The 20,410-nt window shown below is 40.8% G+C and overlaps 1 protein-coding gene across 2 annotated transcripts; it reads left to right on the top strand.

The window, feature by feature from the left end:
• Positions 1-2: 2 nt before the first annotated feature.
• Positions 3-16,215, top strand: COMMD5 (COMM domain containing 5). Of its 2 annotated transcripts, none has more exons than XM_059859101.1 (7): positions 3-152; positions 2,203-2,363; positions 3,479-3,507; positions 7,262-7,312; positions 11,342-11,437; positions 13,108-13,183; positions 15,696-16,215. In XM_059859101.1, exons 1-7 carry the CDS (start codon positions 11-13, stop codon positions 15,795-15,797), a joined length of 657 nt encoding a protein of 218 aa, XP_059715084.1. In that variant the 5' UTR covers positions 3-10; the 3' UTR covers positions 15,798-16,215. The 2 variants fall into 2 exon arrangements, with proteins under 2 accessions (XP_059715084.1, XP_059715086.1); XM_059859103.1 differs by lacking the exon at positions 3-152 and adding an exon at positions 400-537.
• The last annotated feature ends 4,195 nt before the right edge of the window (positions 16,216-20,410 follow it).

Below are 20,410 nucleotides of genomic sequence, written 5' to 3'. Positions count from 1 at the left end.
AGGCGCGGCCATGGCGGCCGGCGCGGCACCGGGGCTCGGCGAGGGCGGCGGCGGCCGCGGGTTCCTGGGCCCGCGAGTGCCGGCCGAGGTGGAGGCCATGGCCAGGGGCGTGCAGGACGTGGGCAAGGAGACCTTCCGGCGGCTCCTCAAAGGTAGGGCCCGTGCGGGGCCCGCGGGGCGCCGCTCCGGCGCGGAAGGGCCGCGCTGCCCCCGCACAGGGACGCGCGGGGTTCCCAGGCAGAGCCCATGGGCAGGAGCCGCGTTCCCCGAGGAAGCCGTGGATCCTCTCGGGAAGGCAAGGACAGCTATTAGAGAGCTTCCAATGGAGAACCAAGGGTATGGTGAAAGGCCATAGCGGGGAAACCGTGCGGACTGAGGTCGTTTGGTCCGTTCGGTCTGGAGGGGACTGAAGGGACACATCAAAGCCGGCTACAACTTCCTCTCGAGAGACTGCGGACAGACGGACACTGATGCCCTCTCTGGTGACCAGTGACAGGACACGAGGGAACAGCCTAATGCTGTGTCAGGGCACTTCAGGTTAGCTATGAGGAAAAGATTCTTTCCCTAGCAGGTGATGGGCACTGGAACAGGTTCCCCAGGAAAGTGGTCGCAGCCTGACAGACTTCAAGGGGTGTTGGGACAATTCTCTCAGGCGCATGGTGGGATTCTTGGGGTATCCTGTGCAGGGCTGAGTTGGACTCAGTGGTCCTTCTGGGTCCATTACAACTCAGAACATTCTGTGATTATGTGACAGCTGGAGGGCTGCAGCTGCAAGGCTGCAGCTTCCTGGAGCACTTCCCATTGCTGTTCCCAACAGGAAGCTAGAGCTGAGCTTTAAATAAAATGAGGGGCTTGATTCATTGTATTCTGCAACTCTATGAAATCTGTGATAATGAGGAACAGAGTTCTGCAACTGTGGATGGCCCCCAAAGTCAGCTGAGTGCTGTTAAAGTCATTCCTCTCTCATCCCTGTGTCCCAGAGCCAGCAGCCCAGTCGCTGTCAGGCTGTGGGTGGCAGATAGAGACCCCATGGACATCTACAGAATGTACAGGAGACAATACAGCAACCCCAAGGTGCAGGTGTCCTGTCGAGGTTGAGGCTGTAAGATTTGCAATGACTGATTTCATTTTTGTCTGTGAGGCTTCTCCCTCTAGTGAGAATTTTCTCAAGGCACCTTTGACCATCAAAATCAAGAGTTACACACCTGAGTAAATTAGGGTATGTAAAACAATCATGGAATAATGGAAGAGTTGATTAGTGGAGTGAAAGTACAGCTTGCTGGAGGGTAGCTGCTGCCCAGCGTGGTGTGACCCTGGCATGTTCTCTCAGCTAACATCTTGTCAGGGATTTCCTTTTTGATTTGAAGGGCTCAAAACATCTGGTAGCTGGTTTGGCTCTAAAAGTATTGCTGCACAGTAGCAGAAATGAGCAATGTATTCAGGGGTTCCTTGTAATACTTGAAATAATAAAGCTGTGTATAGGCAGAGGCATTTGGGACAGAAGTAAGTACACATGTTGAACTACATTTGCTGTCTACTGCAGGAACGTAGAGACTGAAAAGCCTTTTCAGTGCCTGGAAGCCTGACTGTATGGTTTAATTTTGGTGTAAGTCATCACCTCCTTTCAGGTGTGCAATAAATGCTTCCTACCATAGCAGGGGCAGACAGTCCTTCAAAACCAACTGCCTGGAGCCAGGGCAGTGACCCCAGTGCAGATTCCCCTGCAGTGGGTGGGCACAGCTTCTCTCTGGTTATGCAGAGCTGGCACAAATCTCCCATCACTGTCTGCTCTTGCTGGCCTGTGACTCACAGTTTGCAGGGCTGCAGTTTTTCCTCTGAAGGTTTTGTAATCTTTGAAGATGTGATGGATTTCAACACTGTTTACCTACATAGCTCTTGCACTAGGTTTGTTTTTGAGGCTGTTGCTGTTACTCTATTGCTAAACAAAGACAAATGTAAAAATTAGGTGCAGTTTCATATACCTGGTCTGTTCATGATGTAAAAACTGCATGTAACAGTATCTGAAGGTTATCCAGCTAGTGGTGTTGCAGGCTCTGCTACACTGTCTCAATGATTGATTTAATTTTTGTCCATGTGGCTTCTCCCTGTGGTGAGAGTTTTCTCAATGCGCCTTTGACCATCAAAGTCAAGAGCTACACATTTGAGTACATTAAGGATCTTGCTTTGCTTTCTTATTCACAGTCACTGTTAATGCATTGGAAGGAAAGGACTGCAAGGAATCTGTCAGGCTGATTGCAGAAAGTGCTAACCTCTCAGAAGAGCAACTTGCTTTCCTCATTTCTGGCATGTACACCCTCCTCCGAGAAGCATTGAGACTCCCCTTATCAACTTTCAAACAAGAAGTAAGTTCTGGGAGTACTTGGAACCTTGATAAGGTAAAAGCTGCATCAGACACAAGTCCCCATCTAAATCTCATTTGCCTGGGTGGGAAACTGCACGTAAAAATGATTCTCCAAGTATAGGTTGTTGAAAGAAACTGTTAAAAATCTGGAACTTATTATTTCACTTGTTGGGTAGATTTAGAGTGAGCTTTTTGAAAAAATATTTAAGCTTTAGGGAAAAGATTCCTGTGTCTATTTGTGCTTCAGCATCTTGTTCACCGTGCATGTTTGTTTTCACTCAAATTAAAACCACCAGAGAAATCATAGCAAAATGTTATTTCACAGGCATCAGCACTCTCTCTTACTCTTACTGGGTGTTCACACTTACCACTTATTTTTGTCCATGCTTCTAATTTCTCATATTTGTTTGCCTCCTTTGTTCACATTTCTTCCATAGAGGAAGGAAGGTATTAAGGCCAGAACAATATAGTGGAATTTGGAAGAAAGTGCAATTTCCACTTATGCTGTGGATGTTTGGTGTGAATATGCACACACTTGCCATGTTCCCAACCCCTATCCCTTCTTCATGGCTATTTTCTTAATTTTTCATGTTCCTTTACCTTACAATTTTCTTTTCTCATTTTTATGTGAGTGAGCCACTACAGGGTTTCCAGTACATCTTGTTTAAGATACAGCTTCATATTTACCCAGGCATACTGGGAAAGCTCCCATATTGCAGGAAATGTAGTGGAAGTATGCTTTTAATATTCAGACCTTATCTTCCACCATTTCCTTTTTCTTGTCATAGTTTAAACAAGTTACTGCAAAGTGTATTTGAGAATAAGGGCATATAGTCACTCTAAAAGAAAAATGTTTCTGAATAGCTACATAAAAGAAGTGGCAGAGACGTTGTTTTGAAAAATAAAGGCTTCCAAGGTATTTAGGTCTTTAAATCACAACTTGGACACTTCTGAAAATTCTTTTCAAAATATTAGCAATCATTTCAAAACTGCTGGCACTCAAGTCTAAAATTTTTGTGGAGAGATACCAAATAAGTAACCACTATTGTGTCAGTAGGTAAGAAGTTATCATTTAAGGCTGTATCATGTAAAATTTCATCTTCCTTGTCTTTTTAGGTTTTTAAAGAAGACCTGAAGGAGCTCAGGTATGCCTGTATACACCAGTTCATTTAATGTTTGTTTTTTCATGGTTTTTATGTAACTGCTTCCCCAAATTAACTTTTTACACAAAAAAGTTGGTATAAAAATTACCTGTAAATACCTCTTAATTCATCTGTTGCCAAACATCATGTAAAGCCAGAGGAAAAAAACAGCTGTTGTATAAGACTTGATTTAGCACGGAGCATGAGCAGTTTTATTTCACCTGCTGGGGAGAATGGTCTGATTTATTCTGTAATGTAGGTTATGCAAATATGAGTGACCTTCTCTCTGCCATCTCCACCTTGCCCTGCAATATTTTTTTAAGTGTTTGGTAAGACAGTGGTAGCATTTCAGAAGCTAAGAACTGCCCTACTTCTTTCCTTCTTTGAAAGGTCAATGATATAACGTTCATGAAACCCTACCACCATGTTCAGCTATGATTTCTCATGCCCATTACCCAAGAAATCATGACCTTTGTTACAGCCTTTGACAAAATCTATATCAGTCTTCCATGAGGATATCTGAAGGGATCATATCCTAAAAGCTAGAGGTCAGATTCTAGTAATATTTATAGGTTCTCCCTTATTTCTACATTCAGTAGCAATAAGAGAATAACAGCAATTGATGTTTTCCTCTGTAGTGAAACCTCTGCACCAAGGCTTAATTATTTTAAAACACTATTTTCACACATTTCTTTAGCATTCTGATTGCTACCTAGGAGAAATAAGATGTTTCTAATTCTGTCTTTTTTCATCTTTATTTGTCCATTAACCTGTACAATGGCTTTCTCCTCATAAGCAGTTCAATCATAAGCACGATTTACTTTATGAGCAACTTCAAGCTAGAACTGCAGATGTAATTGGGATGTAATCAATGAAAGGTGGCTCTTGGGCCATAGTGAAAGGTGCCTTGCAAGTTGATACAGTTTTTTTGTGGCTCAGTGCTGGAGTTTGGCCTGCCTTTTGTCTTGAGTGCTCAAATGCGAGCTGCTGCCTCTGCCACATCATGGAGTTCACACCCAGGTTAAAGTAGGTCAGTAGGAAACTGATGAATTGCTTTTGGCCCAGTGGGAGCTGGTGTCTTTTGAGGTGCACACAGAATGTGCCAAGCTTGATTATGGAATAATGAAGAATATGAACGCTCCATGCCAAATTCTCTGGGACTGGGTGAATATTCCTCTTTTGAGCAGTGGAGAAATTTGTATAGGAGTGTCAGAAGTCACTGTCCAGGCTGGCTGTGTCTAGAAATGCAGACTCACAGGTCCCTGTCCTTGTCATTTGACGACACTTCAGTGACTTATGCTTTTGTGGCTGTGTTTGGGAGTTTTTTTCTCACTTTATGGTTTATTCATACATTTTACTCAGATACTTTTCAGTCTTGATGACCTTTTTTGTATCTTTTATATCTTGGTACATCTTTTTATCTTATTGTTCTGATTAATAGGGCTGATCTAGCAGCAATAGTTAGATAACTACATTTGTGCTGCTTGCAGACTTGAGTGTTTTATGTGCTGCTATGCTCCCATTATTCTCACAGAATTGGGAGTCTTCCTAACTTCTATCTCTGACAGTCTTACTTCCTGTGAGTAGCTCTCTTCTCGTTGTGGCTAAACTTTTACAAGACTGAATAGCTTATTCTACTGTCAAGCTGTGATAGTTAAAAATTTGGTAGCACCTTTAGCACCTTCAGTTCCTCTGGGAAACATAATTTCCTGCATTTCCCAGTGGGCTTGGGTTTGGAGATTAAATACTTGCAAGTTTTCAAAGCCCTTACTAATTACATTCAGACACTTAGCCTGCTGAAGTGGCCATCCTATGATCAAGTGCACAAAGAACATGACATTGGTTGAACAGGGATGTCTTGGCATTATTGATCCAGTGTTTGGGCAGTTATTTTGCCTTTTAAGGCAGAAAAGAGGCCTGTAGCCCTCTTTTTTGTTCTGTCTTATTTTAAAAGGTTTGAACTCTGTGCCATGTAACATTTTTTTTTACTTCTTGCATTCTGTTCTGGTTTTTTTCAGTGAATCTGAAGCTTGAGCTAATTCTGCCCTTATAATATCCTGTAATTCTCAATTTTCTGGTGAGGTACCTTATCTTAGCTTCTAGTTTTGATGAAGAGAGAGTCTGGAATATGTGCCCAATTCTAATTAACTAGATCAATATTACTAGTTTAAAAGAGTTGCAATTCCTTATTTCTTAGCCTGAGTGACTGAGCCAGTGGGAATAAATTCACACTAAATTGTGGGTGCTTTTTCCCCCCTCCCTTCACAGATTATTTAATAACTTTATGACTCAGGTAAATAACATGGGGATGAGACATCTTCACACATTTCTTGCCCTTTGAGTCCCTTCCTCAGAATGTTCCAATGACAAGTGATTGCTATCTGTAGTTCAGACTGAACTGTACCATGTTCTATCTTATCTGTGTCGTGTGTGACTGGCCTCATGTGTGCTGCTTGAGCCAGGAACAGAATTTTCAGTGAGATCATTGACTGCACAGCAAAAATAATGCAAACCAAAGGTAGTGTTAATGCTTCTGTTTTAGTAATGCTCTTGAGTCAAGCAAGTGTTGGGGGTATCATCATAATCATATTACAGCCCTGTCTCCAGCTATTCCTCTACATAGTGAGGGTATCCAGTCAGTGTCAGGATGGGCTAATGATACACTTGCATGAAAGCATAAGTCATACTTGCAGAAATAGTCTTGTCTCTTCTGAAAATCAGACTCTTGCAGCCAAAAAACACTGTTCTAGTGCTTGCTAAAATGAATTTCTTTTTATCCAAGCACTATTTAAAAATGCAGTTTAACCCCACTTCTCCCTTTCTGAATTCTAGCTGAGGTAACTGCTGTTTCATCATCCCACTGTGTGAGCTGATGAGTTGTTTTTCCTCTGGTCATTAGGCACTGTAAGCTCTTTAGGACATGTAACTTCCTTGTTTGCTTTGATTTTTCTTTGATACACTGCTGTGTGTCTCAAGCCACTGGTGAGTAATGTCTCTGGGCACTGATTCATGGTGAGTGCTGGATTTAACTGTGGCAGCAGCAGTAGTGACTTCTCCCACTTGTCCAACCTGCCTCTCTGTAGGAGGTTACAGTCCCTGTGGCAAAGGCAGCTAGTGGATAGTGTTTGCTCTGTGGTCTTTGCAATTCACAGCCTGATCTATTGAACTGAAAATCAACAGAAGCTTCTTTGTAAGGCAAGAGCAATGTCAGAGGAATGGTGAAGGAGTGAAGAGGTGTGGAGTAGATGGAGTGTGTTAGTCTCTTCAACCAGTCCCCACATATGCTCCTTTTGTGAGCAGCCTTGGCTACAAGGGCCTCTGAATTTTGAGGGGACAATTCCTTCTGTGTTCATTACACTTGAGGTGAAAGTGAAATGAATCGTGTAAGTTTGGGATTTTTGAAAGCATGCATTGCTGGCCTGCCTTCTGCACTTGTCAGAGCTATCAATAAAATTTTTCTTGACTTTACTGAGAGAAGTTAAGCCAATACTGGGTTCTTTTGAAATACACCATTGCCATACAAGGTAGGATGGGAAGATGTAGCCTTGATATATAAACATAGGTTGTCCTTTTGAGGGTCCTGGCTGAATCAATACTGAAGTGCTTACATAAAAGCTGGAAATTTTAAGCAATGGAAGATGGAAAATGTTGACACATCTTCTGTGTTCTATAATAGATTTAGGTTTTTTTCAGGCAAGGCTGTATAAATGTGGTTACAAAAAATCCCTAACTGTTTTGTCTTGCTTTTCTCTTCCAGAATACCAGAAGATTTCATTGTGGACTTTTCCAGTGTAGTCTTTGGTAACAGGTTAGTGTCTTCATTGTGCAGACAGCAGGGCTGCACAGAGCTTTGCTGACACAAATCCTTGGTGTATTGAGGGAACAGCAATATTTTCCAAATTAAAGAGAACAAGACTTGTCCCATTAGTTTGATTCAGCACAGTATGATGTCCATCATGCATGGCAATACATGCATTAAGTAGCTTTCTTGCCAATTTTCAGGTTTTTTGTGTTCATCAGTTTTTATCATGTTCTATAGACTGTGAGGTCAATCAATACCTACAGATGAAAAGTGCAGTGCAGAATTATTCATTTTTGCCATCATTATCATTGCAAGTTATAGCAAAAGAGGCAGGCTACATAAGCCCTCTACCTCCTCTGGTTCATGGCAGCTTTCTCAGATAGCATTTCTCAAGTCTTAATGTACAGTTCAGTTGGGAATTCCCACTGAGTGACTTGATGACAACACATACGAGATATCAAGTGCTCTGCCTGCTATAATTCACTTTTTAAGCAACATTCCTCAGTAACTCTAAAGTAAGTTCTAAACTGAGAGCTTTTTGAATAGCCTGTCTCTTTTGTTCATTCTTGGGATTCCCTTTTTCTAGAAGTTTCTCTGCTCAACCATATTTAGCCTATTCTGCATCTAGAAATTCAAAATCTTGAACATTTTGAATATGCAAACATGTACAGGGTGAGGAGTTGGACTCTGATGATCATTGTGGGCCAATTTTCCTTCTTGAAACTTGAGGTCACTCAGCACATGACGTCACTAACCCAATGCTGCTCCAGATTCTCTGCATGGAATCCCAATAATCATAGTTGTGGTTTTTCAGTTACCCTCAAGTTTCTGAGTGCTGCTACCAAAGCTAAAAATATTTTTCATTTCTTTGATTAAGATCTTGGCTTACAGATAAAGGTTCTTGGAGTAAAAATAAATTCAGTCATCTCGTCTTTTCTTTGCTCTTCTGTTTGAATTATAGGTGTTAAGAATGCAAAATTCATGGTTGCAAAGTGGAAATACTGCTTGCAGTAGGGAAGGAAGATAAATTTAGATGTAATTTGAAGCATGCATGATTGTCTGTTTTTCTACTGTGAAATCACGATGCTGGAAAATTTAGCTTTTTCTCCTTTTGAAAGCTGTGATTATCCAGTGTAATCTTGCTCTGTGTTTTGAGACCAGAGAAGAACACCTCAGGTTTGATTTTTAGACAGATCTGCTTCTACAATCTTACATGTAATACTGAATCATACATATGCTTATTGAGGTGTAAATATATGTGTTTGTGATGGTAAGAGGTGCATTAGCATGTGATCAAAAATTCAGTAATTCAGTATGAGCTGGATAACCCAGAAAAATCCATTTTTAATACTTTTCCTGGCATCTTATCTTATTTTTGGAGTTATTTTCACTAAACAACAGCTCTGAAGTATTTGGCATTTGTATTTGTGTCCCCACAGTTCCACCAAGCTATGTAGACTGAAATAAAAACTTGCCACATCAAATAACTACATGAAATTAAAACTGTCTTTAAAGGGAAAGGATAACACTAACTTCATCCTCTCTGAATGTTTATAATAAATGCACTGGGGGTTTTTTTTCTAATGGTGTAGCTTTAGTTTCTACCAGGAGGATGCATTCTGTGTGCTATTTGTCAGCATTTCACACATACAAGTTTGTTCAGCCTTCCAACTCAGTGGCCTGCTAGGCATGTCTTCTTAGGTGCATAGGCAACCATCCAGAACTGGTCTCTAGTTTTGGCACTGGTAGATCAGCTGCTGCTCCAAGTTCTCTAATCTTTCATTTTCCAGTTGCATCCTTTAGCAGGTGACGTTCTTGTCACCAGGTGTGTCATCCTTTCCACCATAGCTTGCATGGTCTCCAGGATGGTCTCTACCTGGTCCATGGTCTTTTGCTTCTTCTGACTTCTGCCTTCTGCACAATGTGCTGACTGTATATTGTAGCTGCTGGCACAGAGTGTTTACAATATGTAATTACAGGCTATAGGTTTTGGATGTAAGATTCATTGAGTCTTTTCTGCTCTGTTTTGCTATTCCTCTCAGAAATCAATGGCTTGATTAGCAGCTTGTGTAATTTCTGTATGCATGTTGGCCACTATGCACATTCTGTCATCTTTACAGGATTCTTGCAGTTCCCATTGTGGTCTTGTCCAAGCTGGGAAGGTCCTTACAGAAGCTTAAACTAGGCTATAGAAGCTGTGACTCTTCCTAGGAGAATGGTACAGAAGTGCAGTCCTGACCAGAAATAAAGCTTTGTGTTTGACCACAGAAATGCCATCTCTCAACAGCATTCAAAGCTTCCCCTCTGTTTTGGAGGCCACCATTTCTGATCTTTCCCACCACTCCTAAGTAGAGTATCTTTCTGTTTTTAAAATTCCTTTCTTCCCCCAGGGTGCTGGTGCTGCACTGAATGGACTGACTTCCTTTGATGGGAGTTAACATGTCTTTAGGAAACGGTAGCAGTGTGGCTATTTTTAGAGAGTCTCCAACTTAAGCAATACTCTGGCAGCAGCTCTCCACTGAGGAAAAGGCCTGTTTTTACTGTTTAATCCTGCTAATGCCTGTTCTGGACTCCAGCTCCTCATGGCTGCACCCAGCTGTGGTGACCTACTTCCTATCCAGGAGCTGACAATGAGTAAGAACCAGCTGATCTAATTTTTTTGCTCATTTCTTTACCATGCTATTAGGAATGTGTCTCACTTCTGACACCACCCAACCTCCCCTCACCAAAGAGATAAATTCTTCCTTATATCACCTTTGCAAAATGCAGGACACTTGGAGGATCTCAGCCTGTGAGTCCCTGTATCTTATCAGATCATTAATCTTTCTGGGCAGTTTCTAAAGGCCCGGCTAACTTGCACACAAGAATCTCAGTAGTGATGTGAGACTGTCATTCCTACAGTGCTTGATTTGTTCAGAGAGGATTCCTTTCTGATGCAAAGTCTGTAATTAGATTAAGTCTAGCACCATGGATAAAGGATGTAATGTTTCTTATCTTGCCCTTAGTAGAAGTACTGGAGTAGCCTTGAAATGTACAGTAAATAAATTCCAGGGACACAGGATGCTTAGAGAAAAAAAAAAAAAAAAAAGAGTAACACAAAGTCCAGAATCCACCTCCTGAATGGACCAGCACAATGACCTCATTCTGAAATTATTTCTGCATGTATATCTAAGAGTGAATGGTTATTCTATATTTGAATCAGATTTGCCATTTAGTTATCCAGAACTTAGCATGTTGCTAAAATTTTGAAAGTTGTCAACCTTCTGAAGTTTAATTGCTGTTAACTGTATTCCCACACAGAAATAAACTATGGCTTGGTCGGCCTGATTCTTCCTGCAATATGAGTAACAAATGAAATGCTTGGCTTCTTACACATTAGACTAGGCAAAAATCTTGAAGGCTGAGCTGGGGTTGGCAGTGAACATTATGTAAGGAACTTAAAGTTTGTAAATTATGTTGGATCAACAAGAACCACTGTAGGGTTTTTTAAATATGCTTCAAAATACACTCAATACACTAATATTATATTTTAAAACATTGCTGCTGCCAATACTAGATGGTTTTTGCTGAAGAAGAGCAGTGACCTTATGCAACAGTTTTGCCTAAGTCATCTGCCTTGTCTCTGCTTGCTTGTTCCTATTGGATTTGCATGAAGGTAAGGATGAATGAATTATGAATGTTTGCAGGTCCCTTTCTATGCCTCACAGTTGCATATAATAGAAATAATAGGTAGGCCAGCCACCACAATGACTGTTACTAAACTTTATAGTGACATCAGTTTACTAGAATTATACAGTCACTTGGTCTCTTTTTTCAACATGGACCATAGTTAAGCATAGAAAAAGGGGATAATCTGAGCACAACTGTCTTAAATCCACAAAAACTCTGCTTATTCAGACCTCTTTAAGTGAAGACAGATGTAGAAGAGAAATAAATTGCGGACAGGTTTGTGCTGAGGAATTTTATTTTCTCTTTAGGTTGTTTCTTCTCTTATGGATTTACATTGCAGCCTCTTATTTCTGATTCACTCTTCAGGCGTCCCCCTTCCGAAGGCACAGCTCTGATACAAAGAAGTCGGCTGCCAAGTATCCAGGACTTCAAGTGGAGAGTGGATGTAGCTATATCCACAAGGTATAAAAGAGAATCATGCACATCCCTGGAATTACCTAAGATTAAACTGATTTCTTGTGCTGCTCAAACATTCTAATTGGGTTAAAATGTGTCTTGCTATTAGGGATTGGCAAAGAGACTTAAATAGTAAGAGATGGGTGGAATTTTCTGAACAGTGTAGAAATCAGTGTATATAAACTTTACTGCTTTTAACATTTCAAAGTTTAAGTCTCTTATTTTAAAACTTAACACAGCTGATAAAAATCCACAGGTCCTGGTGATGATGGCATAAATTAATCAGATTGAGCCTCAAGCAGCTAGGCAAGCTCTTAGTTTTACTGGAACAGGGGAGGGTATTCATCTATCCAACTTCTCAAGCAGATGGTCATCTTTTGCACATGTTAAATGAATTTCCACCTCTGCTTCTACAAAGAGAAGTTTCAGGACAGCACCTTTACATTACATAGTTCTGGTCATTGAACTACCTCCTAGTTTCTTTCACAGCAGGAGTAAAAGCCTTTGAGATCATCCTGCCTGTGCCTGCAGTGAACAGCTTCTACCATCTGCCACAACAGAGGCAAGTGGAGGATGGATCTTTGGCTAGACCAGAAGGAAACAGAAACGTGTTGTCTGTGCTGTTTGGTCTCTGTCTAGTCCTAACCAGGACAGACCAAGCTGAAAGAAATTGGATGATCCAGTCTTTGTTAGTAGTGTAGTTTGTTTGCATGAGTGACTTCATGTTGGATGTCTGAATACCTGCATCTGGGAGAGAGTGCTGTCTCTTTGCTGCCAGGGAGGCCCATGGCTGATCAGGGATTGTCTTCTTGAAATCAAAAAAAAAAGGCTCCTAAGAGAAAATTGGAATGGCCACAAGCTACTAGTTCAAGTGGCTTTCTGATGAGCAGTGCTATAAGCACCACACAGGTATCGCTGTAGAAAAAGAATCTATACTGATACAAGAGCAAAATGTCCAGGTAAACATCCTCAGACACAGTGCTTGCAAGCTGAAAGCAAATCCTATGATTTGTTTTCCAAACAACACGGGAGCAATACATTACCGGTTTTTGTTTTCCTTCCTTTTAATTTTGTTTTCAGTTAATCTTCCCCCTGGGATTTCTTGTTTATCATGCAGCAACAGCCTCTGCAGGGAGGTATGGCAGCTTTGGGCTGTAGTGCCTGTCTGTACCTGAGCAGGCTTTGGCAATGTCAGTTGATGGAAGCTGCACAAGAATGACTCACTTCCCTTCTTTGGGTCATCAAATGAAATAACACACAAATTTAGGATGAAGCCTGGAAGAGGTTGATTCCCTGAATGAGGTGGCAGTTGAACGTATGAAGGGATGGAAATTATTAATGCAGCATGGTAAACTGCATAAGAAAACTGTGCATTGTTATTAGCAGTACTTGGTCAGCTCTTATCCCTATCATAGTTCCACTAAAACAATTATGTAAAAATGAAAATGCCCCTAAACTTGCAGTTACTAAACCATTAACGAAATGTTAAGTCTCAATACTGAGGTAAATTGGACAGAGCTGTTGTGTTCATGAGTTTCCAGCCAGACTCTGTGACTGAAATTACTCATGTTCTGTGTAAAGCCTACATGAACATCTAAAATTGTTAATGTGCAATGCTGTACTCATCACAGTGCTGATCTGTACTGCTGTAATCCTAATGATGTAAATAATTTCAGTTCACTGGCCCGTGCACTCCAGCCATCCATTCTGATGATGATGAAGCTTTCAGATGGGACAGCTCATCGCTTTGAAGTAAGTCTGATTGTCATAATAAATAGTAAGGAAACCACTTCTAGTTTTATTTAGAAAGTTGAATTATTACTTAAAATACTAAAGCTTTTGTAAATGGTGTGTTACCATTGGTTGGTTTGCTTTGGAATCCTTCATGTTCAGTGTAGCCTTATAAAATATTTAATTAAATACCAATTAAAATCATTTCATATCTTGTTCCTACACTTATTCTGCTGAACTGCAATTTATTAGAAGGATATTAATTGCTGGAAAGCACTGTTACATAATATATGGTTTGATTAAAAGTTATGGGGTTGTTATGAACTGTAACCTTCAGACCTGATGTTGTCTCTTGAGGGCAGAAAAATTACTGGGGTAGTTTATATAATGTATGATACACTTCTAAACCTGCATTTGGCAGAGAATGGTAACATTATTTTCTGTGGCAGTTTTATTCTTTTACTTCAGAACTGTTCTGGCTGCTAGAAAGCAAAAAACCCTCTTTGCTTGTAACAGGATTAGTCAGTGGCAGTATTTATGTCACTGTACCTAAAGACTTGCCAGAAGATGGCATAAACTCTTCCATAATTTTAACCTTTGGAAAGGAATGCTATTTGTTCTATAAATAGGATGGTGGTGCGTACAGGAATTCAATGCACAGCAGGCATTGTTACATTTGAACTCTGTACAGATTTTGGCTTCAGTTCTCACATTAGTAGTAGTCTGGAAGAAGCACCAAAGCCCTGTGGGTTGAAAGAGCCCTGTGGGTTGAAAGAGGAGAATTTTACTGTTAAATTGTTTTGCAAGAAAGCATCTGTAGAGAAGGGCATAAATTCTGTGCTACATTGCAAACTGTTGAGGGTGTCACTTCACAGGAGATCAAATTTACCCCTCTGGACAGTCCAGCTCAGAGCATCCCATACACTGTATTTGAGGACTTCCATGGAACTTAAATGATGCCATGGACTTCAGGTTAACCCTTTACAAAAGGGTAAGTTTCACTTCTGAGGATAAAATCTAGTTTATTCCCACTTTATTTCCTGGCATATCATGTCCAGTGTTGGTCTTGGTGCCATTGTTTCTGACTGTTTTGGTTTGGCTTTAGGGTTTGGTTTTTGTGGGTTTTTTTTCCTCACTGTGAGTCTGTGGAAGACCTTTAGTTATTCTGCAGTGAAGATGTGTTTGTCCAGCACATGCAGGAATGCAGATATCTGATAACAAACAGTGTCCTTCTCTTAGAATCAGCTCTTTGCTGTTGCTGCTACTTGGATCTGAATGCCAAGGGTGTGGCTTCAGACAGGATTTCTAGATCTGATGAGAGGTCTTCCCACAGTTAGCTCTTTGGAATAAACTTGTGTTTTGGTTTGAGTAAGTAAGTTTATGCAAGTAAACATAGTCCTCAGATGTTCAGTTTTCCTTTATTTGAACACATTCAGAATGTCATGCTAACTAACAGGGCTTATGTAAGATGGTACATCCAGAAAATAATTCTGTTGTGAACAGTTTTAAAATGTGTATAGCACAGGGAGAAGTTACACTCTTTGGTCTCCATTTGGTATTTTAATCACAGTGTGGCTTCTGACTGAAGCTGTTTTTTTAAAGCAGTGGGAATTGCAGCATTTTGAGTCTTGTTGTATATATGTCAAAAGTGAAAAGGACATGGTGCCTTTTTATGCATTTCTGATATATGTGGAAAATGCAAATCAGGTGTTGGATTCCTCTCTTATTCTTGGTATCTGTGCCAGAGTGGGCAGAAGGATGACAAGGGTCTCTGCCAAAAGAACTGCTGTCTTTAGTGCAGTCAGAGGAGTAAATTAGGCAGTGCTGTGCAGACTGTGTGGGACCAGCCAGACTGCACTGGGCACTCGTGTGAGCATGTGTTTGTGCACTGCACTGGTGCCACCAGGCTGTGCCTGCACTCGGCTGGGGGTCTCTGTCTTCATAGATAAAATTTCCACCCACTGGGCTTCTCAGGCTTGAAATGGTAGAGGAGAGCCCATGAGTCTCCTGCACAGTTGAAAATGCTTTTATGTTTAACCTTAAATCTTTTGCCTTCCACACATGGAAGTGCCATTTGCTCTTGAGGTTGCTGCCAAGTGTATGGCCTCGAGTCTCAATTCCTTTGTCTTGCAAGTTTGGACAAGTAGAATGTCTTGAATTTGTTGCTTGAGAATTCTGTAGTCTCCACGACCTTCCAGATGTCTTTCTTTCCAGTTCATAACTTTTCTATCACCCAAGCAGCTCTCAGTTTACATCCTTGAGTGTTTCCTTTCTCTCATCAGGCAGTACAGAAAATGTACAATCTAGGTGTTATTTCTGGCTTTTCCCCACTCTCCTTTTCCATGTGAATTTAGTTGAATTACCTGAATTTTATTAACCTTAAATCCTTTATCTTAAGTCTGGAAAAATTAATTATTTTAAGAGAGATGGGCCTTACGGCCTTACACTGCAGAATGTTCCATATCCATAGGCGTGCCCTAGTCAAGTTCCTGAGATGTCTTGTGTGTTTTCTAACCTGAGCATTCTGTTTCAGGTGCCAGTTGCAAAGTTTCAGGAACTGAGATACAATGTTGCCCTTATACTGAAGGAAATGAATGATTTGGAGAAGAGGAGCATACTGAAGATCCAAGACTGAACACTTTTAAATTGGGAGTTTATGGAAGAGATCTGAAACCCTCAGCATGTTTGGTGAATGCAAAACAGGCGACCATCACCACTTTGCCTCTATGAACTTCAGTGTGGCATTTATGATGTCTGCTGTAAATATTTTTGTTTCAATTCAAGTGTTTAAAGCACAAGCTCTTTTTGTAAGACTTAGGGAAAATTAAACATTTAGCTATGAAAAACTATAATGCTCTTTGTGAACATTTTTGCATGATTCATCAAAACATTTTTTAAATAACCATCTTAATAGATGTTAGAGTCATTTATTTCTGATTATGATTCATAATTCTAATTTTTTTTGAAAGTGTGCTACCGGAAGCCCTATCAATGGGTATGTATCATAAGAAAGCTCTGCAATATTTCAAATAAAAAATAAAATAACAAACCCACTCCTGCCTTCTAGTATGATATATGTGATCTTGAGTTTTGCATAAAATTGGTGCCTCATTTCTTACTGGTGACTATGGTTTAGCTATGGATAGTTAAAGGCTAATTTGGAAGAAAATTGGAAGACTGCAGATCAAGAAAGAAGTAGCATCTGGGCTTCCAGGACTGTAATTCCATGGAATTACAGCAGTAGGAAGGTGAAATCTATTTCTTTATCTCATTGATCAGATGGGCTAAATAGCTGTAATCTCCTGGTTTTGTGACTGGAAATGCCTGCCTCTTGTTTCATGTGTTGCCTGTGTGTTTGATTCCGTGAAATCAGCTGACATGACTAGGCACAAACCTCTGGCCCTGCAGTGGTGAGCAGCAAGAGGCAGTGGTCTTGTTACCCACTCCAGCTCATCAGTCATGCAGGACAGAGCCCAGATGAAAGGGCTGCCTGCAACTGGGATGGAAGTCACAGGCAGGAGGATATCCAAGCCCCCAGGCTGAGACAGCAGTTAAGCACAGGCTGAAGTTTCCTGAGCTGCTCAGGCAGTTGGACTGGATGGTCATTGTTGGTCCCTCCCTTTGTACTGGAATAGTCTGTTCTGAGGTACTCCTTTGGTGAATTTACCTTGGAAGGACTTCCTTAATATGAAACATGTTTCAAGTCTCATTTAAATACTGTGTGACCACATGTATGTCCCTAAGAGCTTTGCCAAAAAACTGATGAATTCCTCACTCCTTGCCTGAATGAATTTTCCCCAGCAGCAAAGACAGGGAGGCTGTGAGCAATGGCCCAAAGACAGCAGGCTGTGGCTCTTGAACTCAGTTTGTCAGAAGTCAAATGTACTTTAGAAAGCACATGCTTATTCCAGCTAATTGCAGGGTTTCTATCACAGAAATACCACCCATATTTGTCTCTTTCATGTTTTATGGTTGTAGAACTTGCCTTTATCTTCATTGCTCCCTGCAGAAAATTACTGAAATTAAAATTGTGGGTTAAGGAGGCCTTTTACACTCCCACAGATGTTTGTGTAGGAAAGGATGACTTGCCTTTTGGATTTAAAAAATCACAACAAGCATAGTAAGACTTATTTGTCATACTTCTAAAGAGGAGACTTCTTTGACAGCAGTCCATACCAATCTAAAGATAGATGAATAGCTGTGGTCCAGGAAGCTTTTAAAACCTGTGCAAGAATGTGTCCTGTAGTTTCAAATAAACCATCAGCAGGATTTCAAATTGGTCAGAAGCTTCCTGATCCATTTGCTTGAACTCATCAATAACTTCCAGCTTTGATCCATACTGCATCTTAGTCTTTTAACTTCCAAGTGGACTGCAGACTGCATTAATTCCTCTATGAAGCTTGTTCATCTTCCTTGTATCTTACCACAGGCTGTGAAACAAAACATACATCCTTGTGTTCCTTGTTACAACATTTCCCTTCTGGCTGCTTAGACTTGCATTGTTTCAAACTGAAAATTATCTCAGCTGAGTTAAGTGAAGTCATTTCAGACAAAGGGAATTCTGCTGCATGGAGGTAAAATGACCTGTTGCTGAAGGCATTTGCACAGTCATTTCTTACTGCTCAGAGCAGAGGAATCCATGAATACTTTCTAGACAGAATATACTCATTTGGTGCTTCTGTAACAACAATTACTCATGTTCTCCAGAACTGGAAAGGTTTCTTGACTGGACTTGTCATGTTCTCTGGACCACTTAGTCTTGAATTTGCCTTGGTACACATTAAGCAGCAGTTTACTGTAATTGGAGAGCTACCATGTATGCTGATGGGTTCTTGAAAACTTGGGGTGTTGACTCCTCTGTACTTAAGAATTAATTTGGCCTTTCCTCCTGAGAGATTAGTAAAGCAGAAGTTGTCACCAAAATGGCTAGTGGGAGTGCATAGCAGATAGTTCCTCAGTATTGCTAAAATGAGAGTCTTCAAAATATTGTTAGGTTTTTCAGAATTCATAATTAATTACTTGTTAAATATTTGTTCAATGCTGAAATATCTTCTTTCTTCACAACTGAAATACCCTGGAATTTGAATTTCACTGAATTTCTGGCTGTATTCATTCCAATGCAGAACAGAAGTAACCTTCTAAGAATCTGGGTATGTCTGAAGAAAAATTATTTTATCCCAGTCACTCTAGGTTTGGTTATGCTTCAAGGGAACATTGTGAATCCCCCTTTCAGTATCAAGCAGTGAGAGACACAGCCTGAGTGGGATGCTTGCTTTGTCGGTCCTGAGGTCTTGTCAAGCTGATCACCAGCCAGTCATCAATTAGGCAGGCAGGGGTTTGTGTGGGAAGGGCACTGGAGTTTTTTCTTATTCCACAGTTCATGGACCAGTAGGTAACAAGAACCTTTTGCAGGCTCTGTTGGTATTTTTCCTTGAGAAACAACACCCTGTGATAGCATTGCTCTCTGTATTGGTGCCTTGCATTTATTTAAACAGGATCATGTATTTGTGTCTTAATTCTAGTGATTTTCTAATCATGGCATATGAACATAAACTTCTCTATTATGCCTTTTCTTTTATTTTCTTTATAGAGGACAGAACATTATGCCTTTTCTTTCAAGATTAATTAATTTTAAACAGATTTAAAGTAAAACTTGGTCTTGATAGTTTCTCAATGTAAATCATGTGTGTATGATAGCAAGGATGTCCAGTACATGAAGGAGTAGTCACAATAGGCAGAATGCAAAATAAGAGGTAAAGATAGTTGCCAAAAGTCATTCAGAGGTCCAGTGGCAAAATAACACAGAAGAACACACAAATCTTCTCCTCTTGTTCCCAATGCATATGTTAGTGCAGCTTCCTGACATAATGGTCAGGCTTCCTGCTTGGTGCTTTTTTTGAAATGACCTCAACTGCATGGGCCATCAGTCAAAATCTGTTCTTGCTATGAACTATTACAGCACATGCAGAGCACATGGAAATAAGAAGCCATCTGTGGCTGTATTTGTGATGTGACTTTTCACATCCCTTCTTCCACTGGAGAAGGAGCTCAGTCAGTGTGACTGGTGGTTTGGAATTTCACACTTGGGTTAGTTGTGCTTGAGAGGGGAGCAATGCAGGTTTATTGGTGGCTTTTGTGGACTCAAAGCCTGATGCAGTTTGTGGATTCAGAAGAAGGCTGAAGAATGTAGTCATGGTCTCATGCTGCTCGTTATGCCAGCCATTAACTCTTGGAAGAAGATCAGTATTGTGCTCATTGTCATTAAAAGGAAGAAATTAAACCTCCCTTTGCAGAAAAATCATACAAGGGAGATGTGTTTTGCAGAGTGAGTCACCTCCTCACTTTAACTTTTTCTGTTTAAGTAAAGGATAAATCTGTTCTTGATCTCATGAACAATGCAGGTAGGCAGGAGGGTGCTTTTTTCCTCTTTCTTTTTTTCTTTTGCCTTCTAATCAAGTACACCTCATGACCTACTGCTGCTCCAAGTCCATGAATATATGTATGAATGTATGAAAACTCTATGCTTTCAGGATGTGTTATATAAAAACACCCCAGCATATCGAGATTATCTATGATCAATTCACACAGCTGTTTTTGCTAAAAAAGTCTCTGCAGAGCCGGGCCTGATAATCAGAATCAAATATTTAGTAGTTGTTTGACTTCTAGTGAACAGTAAATTAGTATCTTGGTTTTAAAGTGTTTGGCTGTTAGTGACTGTACGGCTCACTCTGTACCTGTCACACCCCACCAAGCACTAACATTTCCCAAACACCACACATACCAGGAACTAGGAGAGGCACAGCCAGCTGGTTGCTCCCCTGAAAAAGAGGGTCACAGAGTTGTTGCCCATAGGCCATCTGTCATAAGGTCTTAACTATTTGCAGGCTTGGGATAAAGCTCTGTGTTCTGAACACTCCTTAGCACACAGCTCCCACCACGGGGAGGAGTTCATAAGCACAGCTGCTCTTTTCCCTTGAAATGTTTCAGCCGTGTCCTGCTGGTAGAAGAGAATTCCCAGAAGTGCATTTCCCAGTGCCTTTTTGAGACTCCTTTCAGTCCAGAGTGCTCAGACTGCCAGCCAGCTCTGCAGATGCTTTCATACATTGAGAATAGGAACTGTGGAAGTTCCTTGCAGAGCACAAATGCTGATTGCATTTCCTATGATAAATCTATTCCCCTTCCCTAGCTTGAATTCATGTTCTGCTAGAAACCCTCCCTGTACACCATGATTTATCTCTTTAAGTGTCT

Source organism: Haemorhous mexicanus, chromosome 14 (assembly GCF_027477595.1).
Source record: "Haemorhous mexicanus isolate bHaeMex1 chromosome 14, bHaeMex1.pri, whole genome shotgun sequence".
Lineage (NCBI taxonomy): Eukaryota > Metazoa > Chordata > Aves > Passeriformes > Fringillidae > Haemorhous > Haemorhous mexicanus.
The sequence above is the reverse complement of the archived record's forward strand: the minus strand, read 5'-3'. Positions and strand labels throughout refer to the sequence as shown.

What these genes read in the sequence shown, in the direction of transcription:
- COMMD5 (XM_059859101.1), top strand. Translation starts at nt 11, where the DNA reads ATGGCGGCCGGCGCGGCACCGGGGCTCGGCGAGGGCGGCGGCGGCCGC. An exon ending in TATCAACTTTCAAACAAGAA is followed by an intron (nt 2,364 to 3,478) that starts GTAAGTTCTGGG and finishes TTGTCTTTTTAG; the next exon opens with GTTTTTAAAGAAGACCTGAA. An exon ending in AGTGTAGTCTTTGGTAACAG is followed by an intron (nt 7,313 to 11,341) that starts GTTAGTGTCTTC and finishes TTCACTCTTCAG; the next exon opens with GCGTCCCCCTTCCGAAGGCA.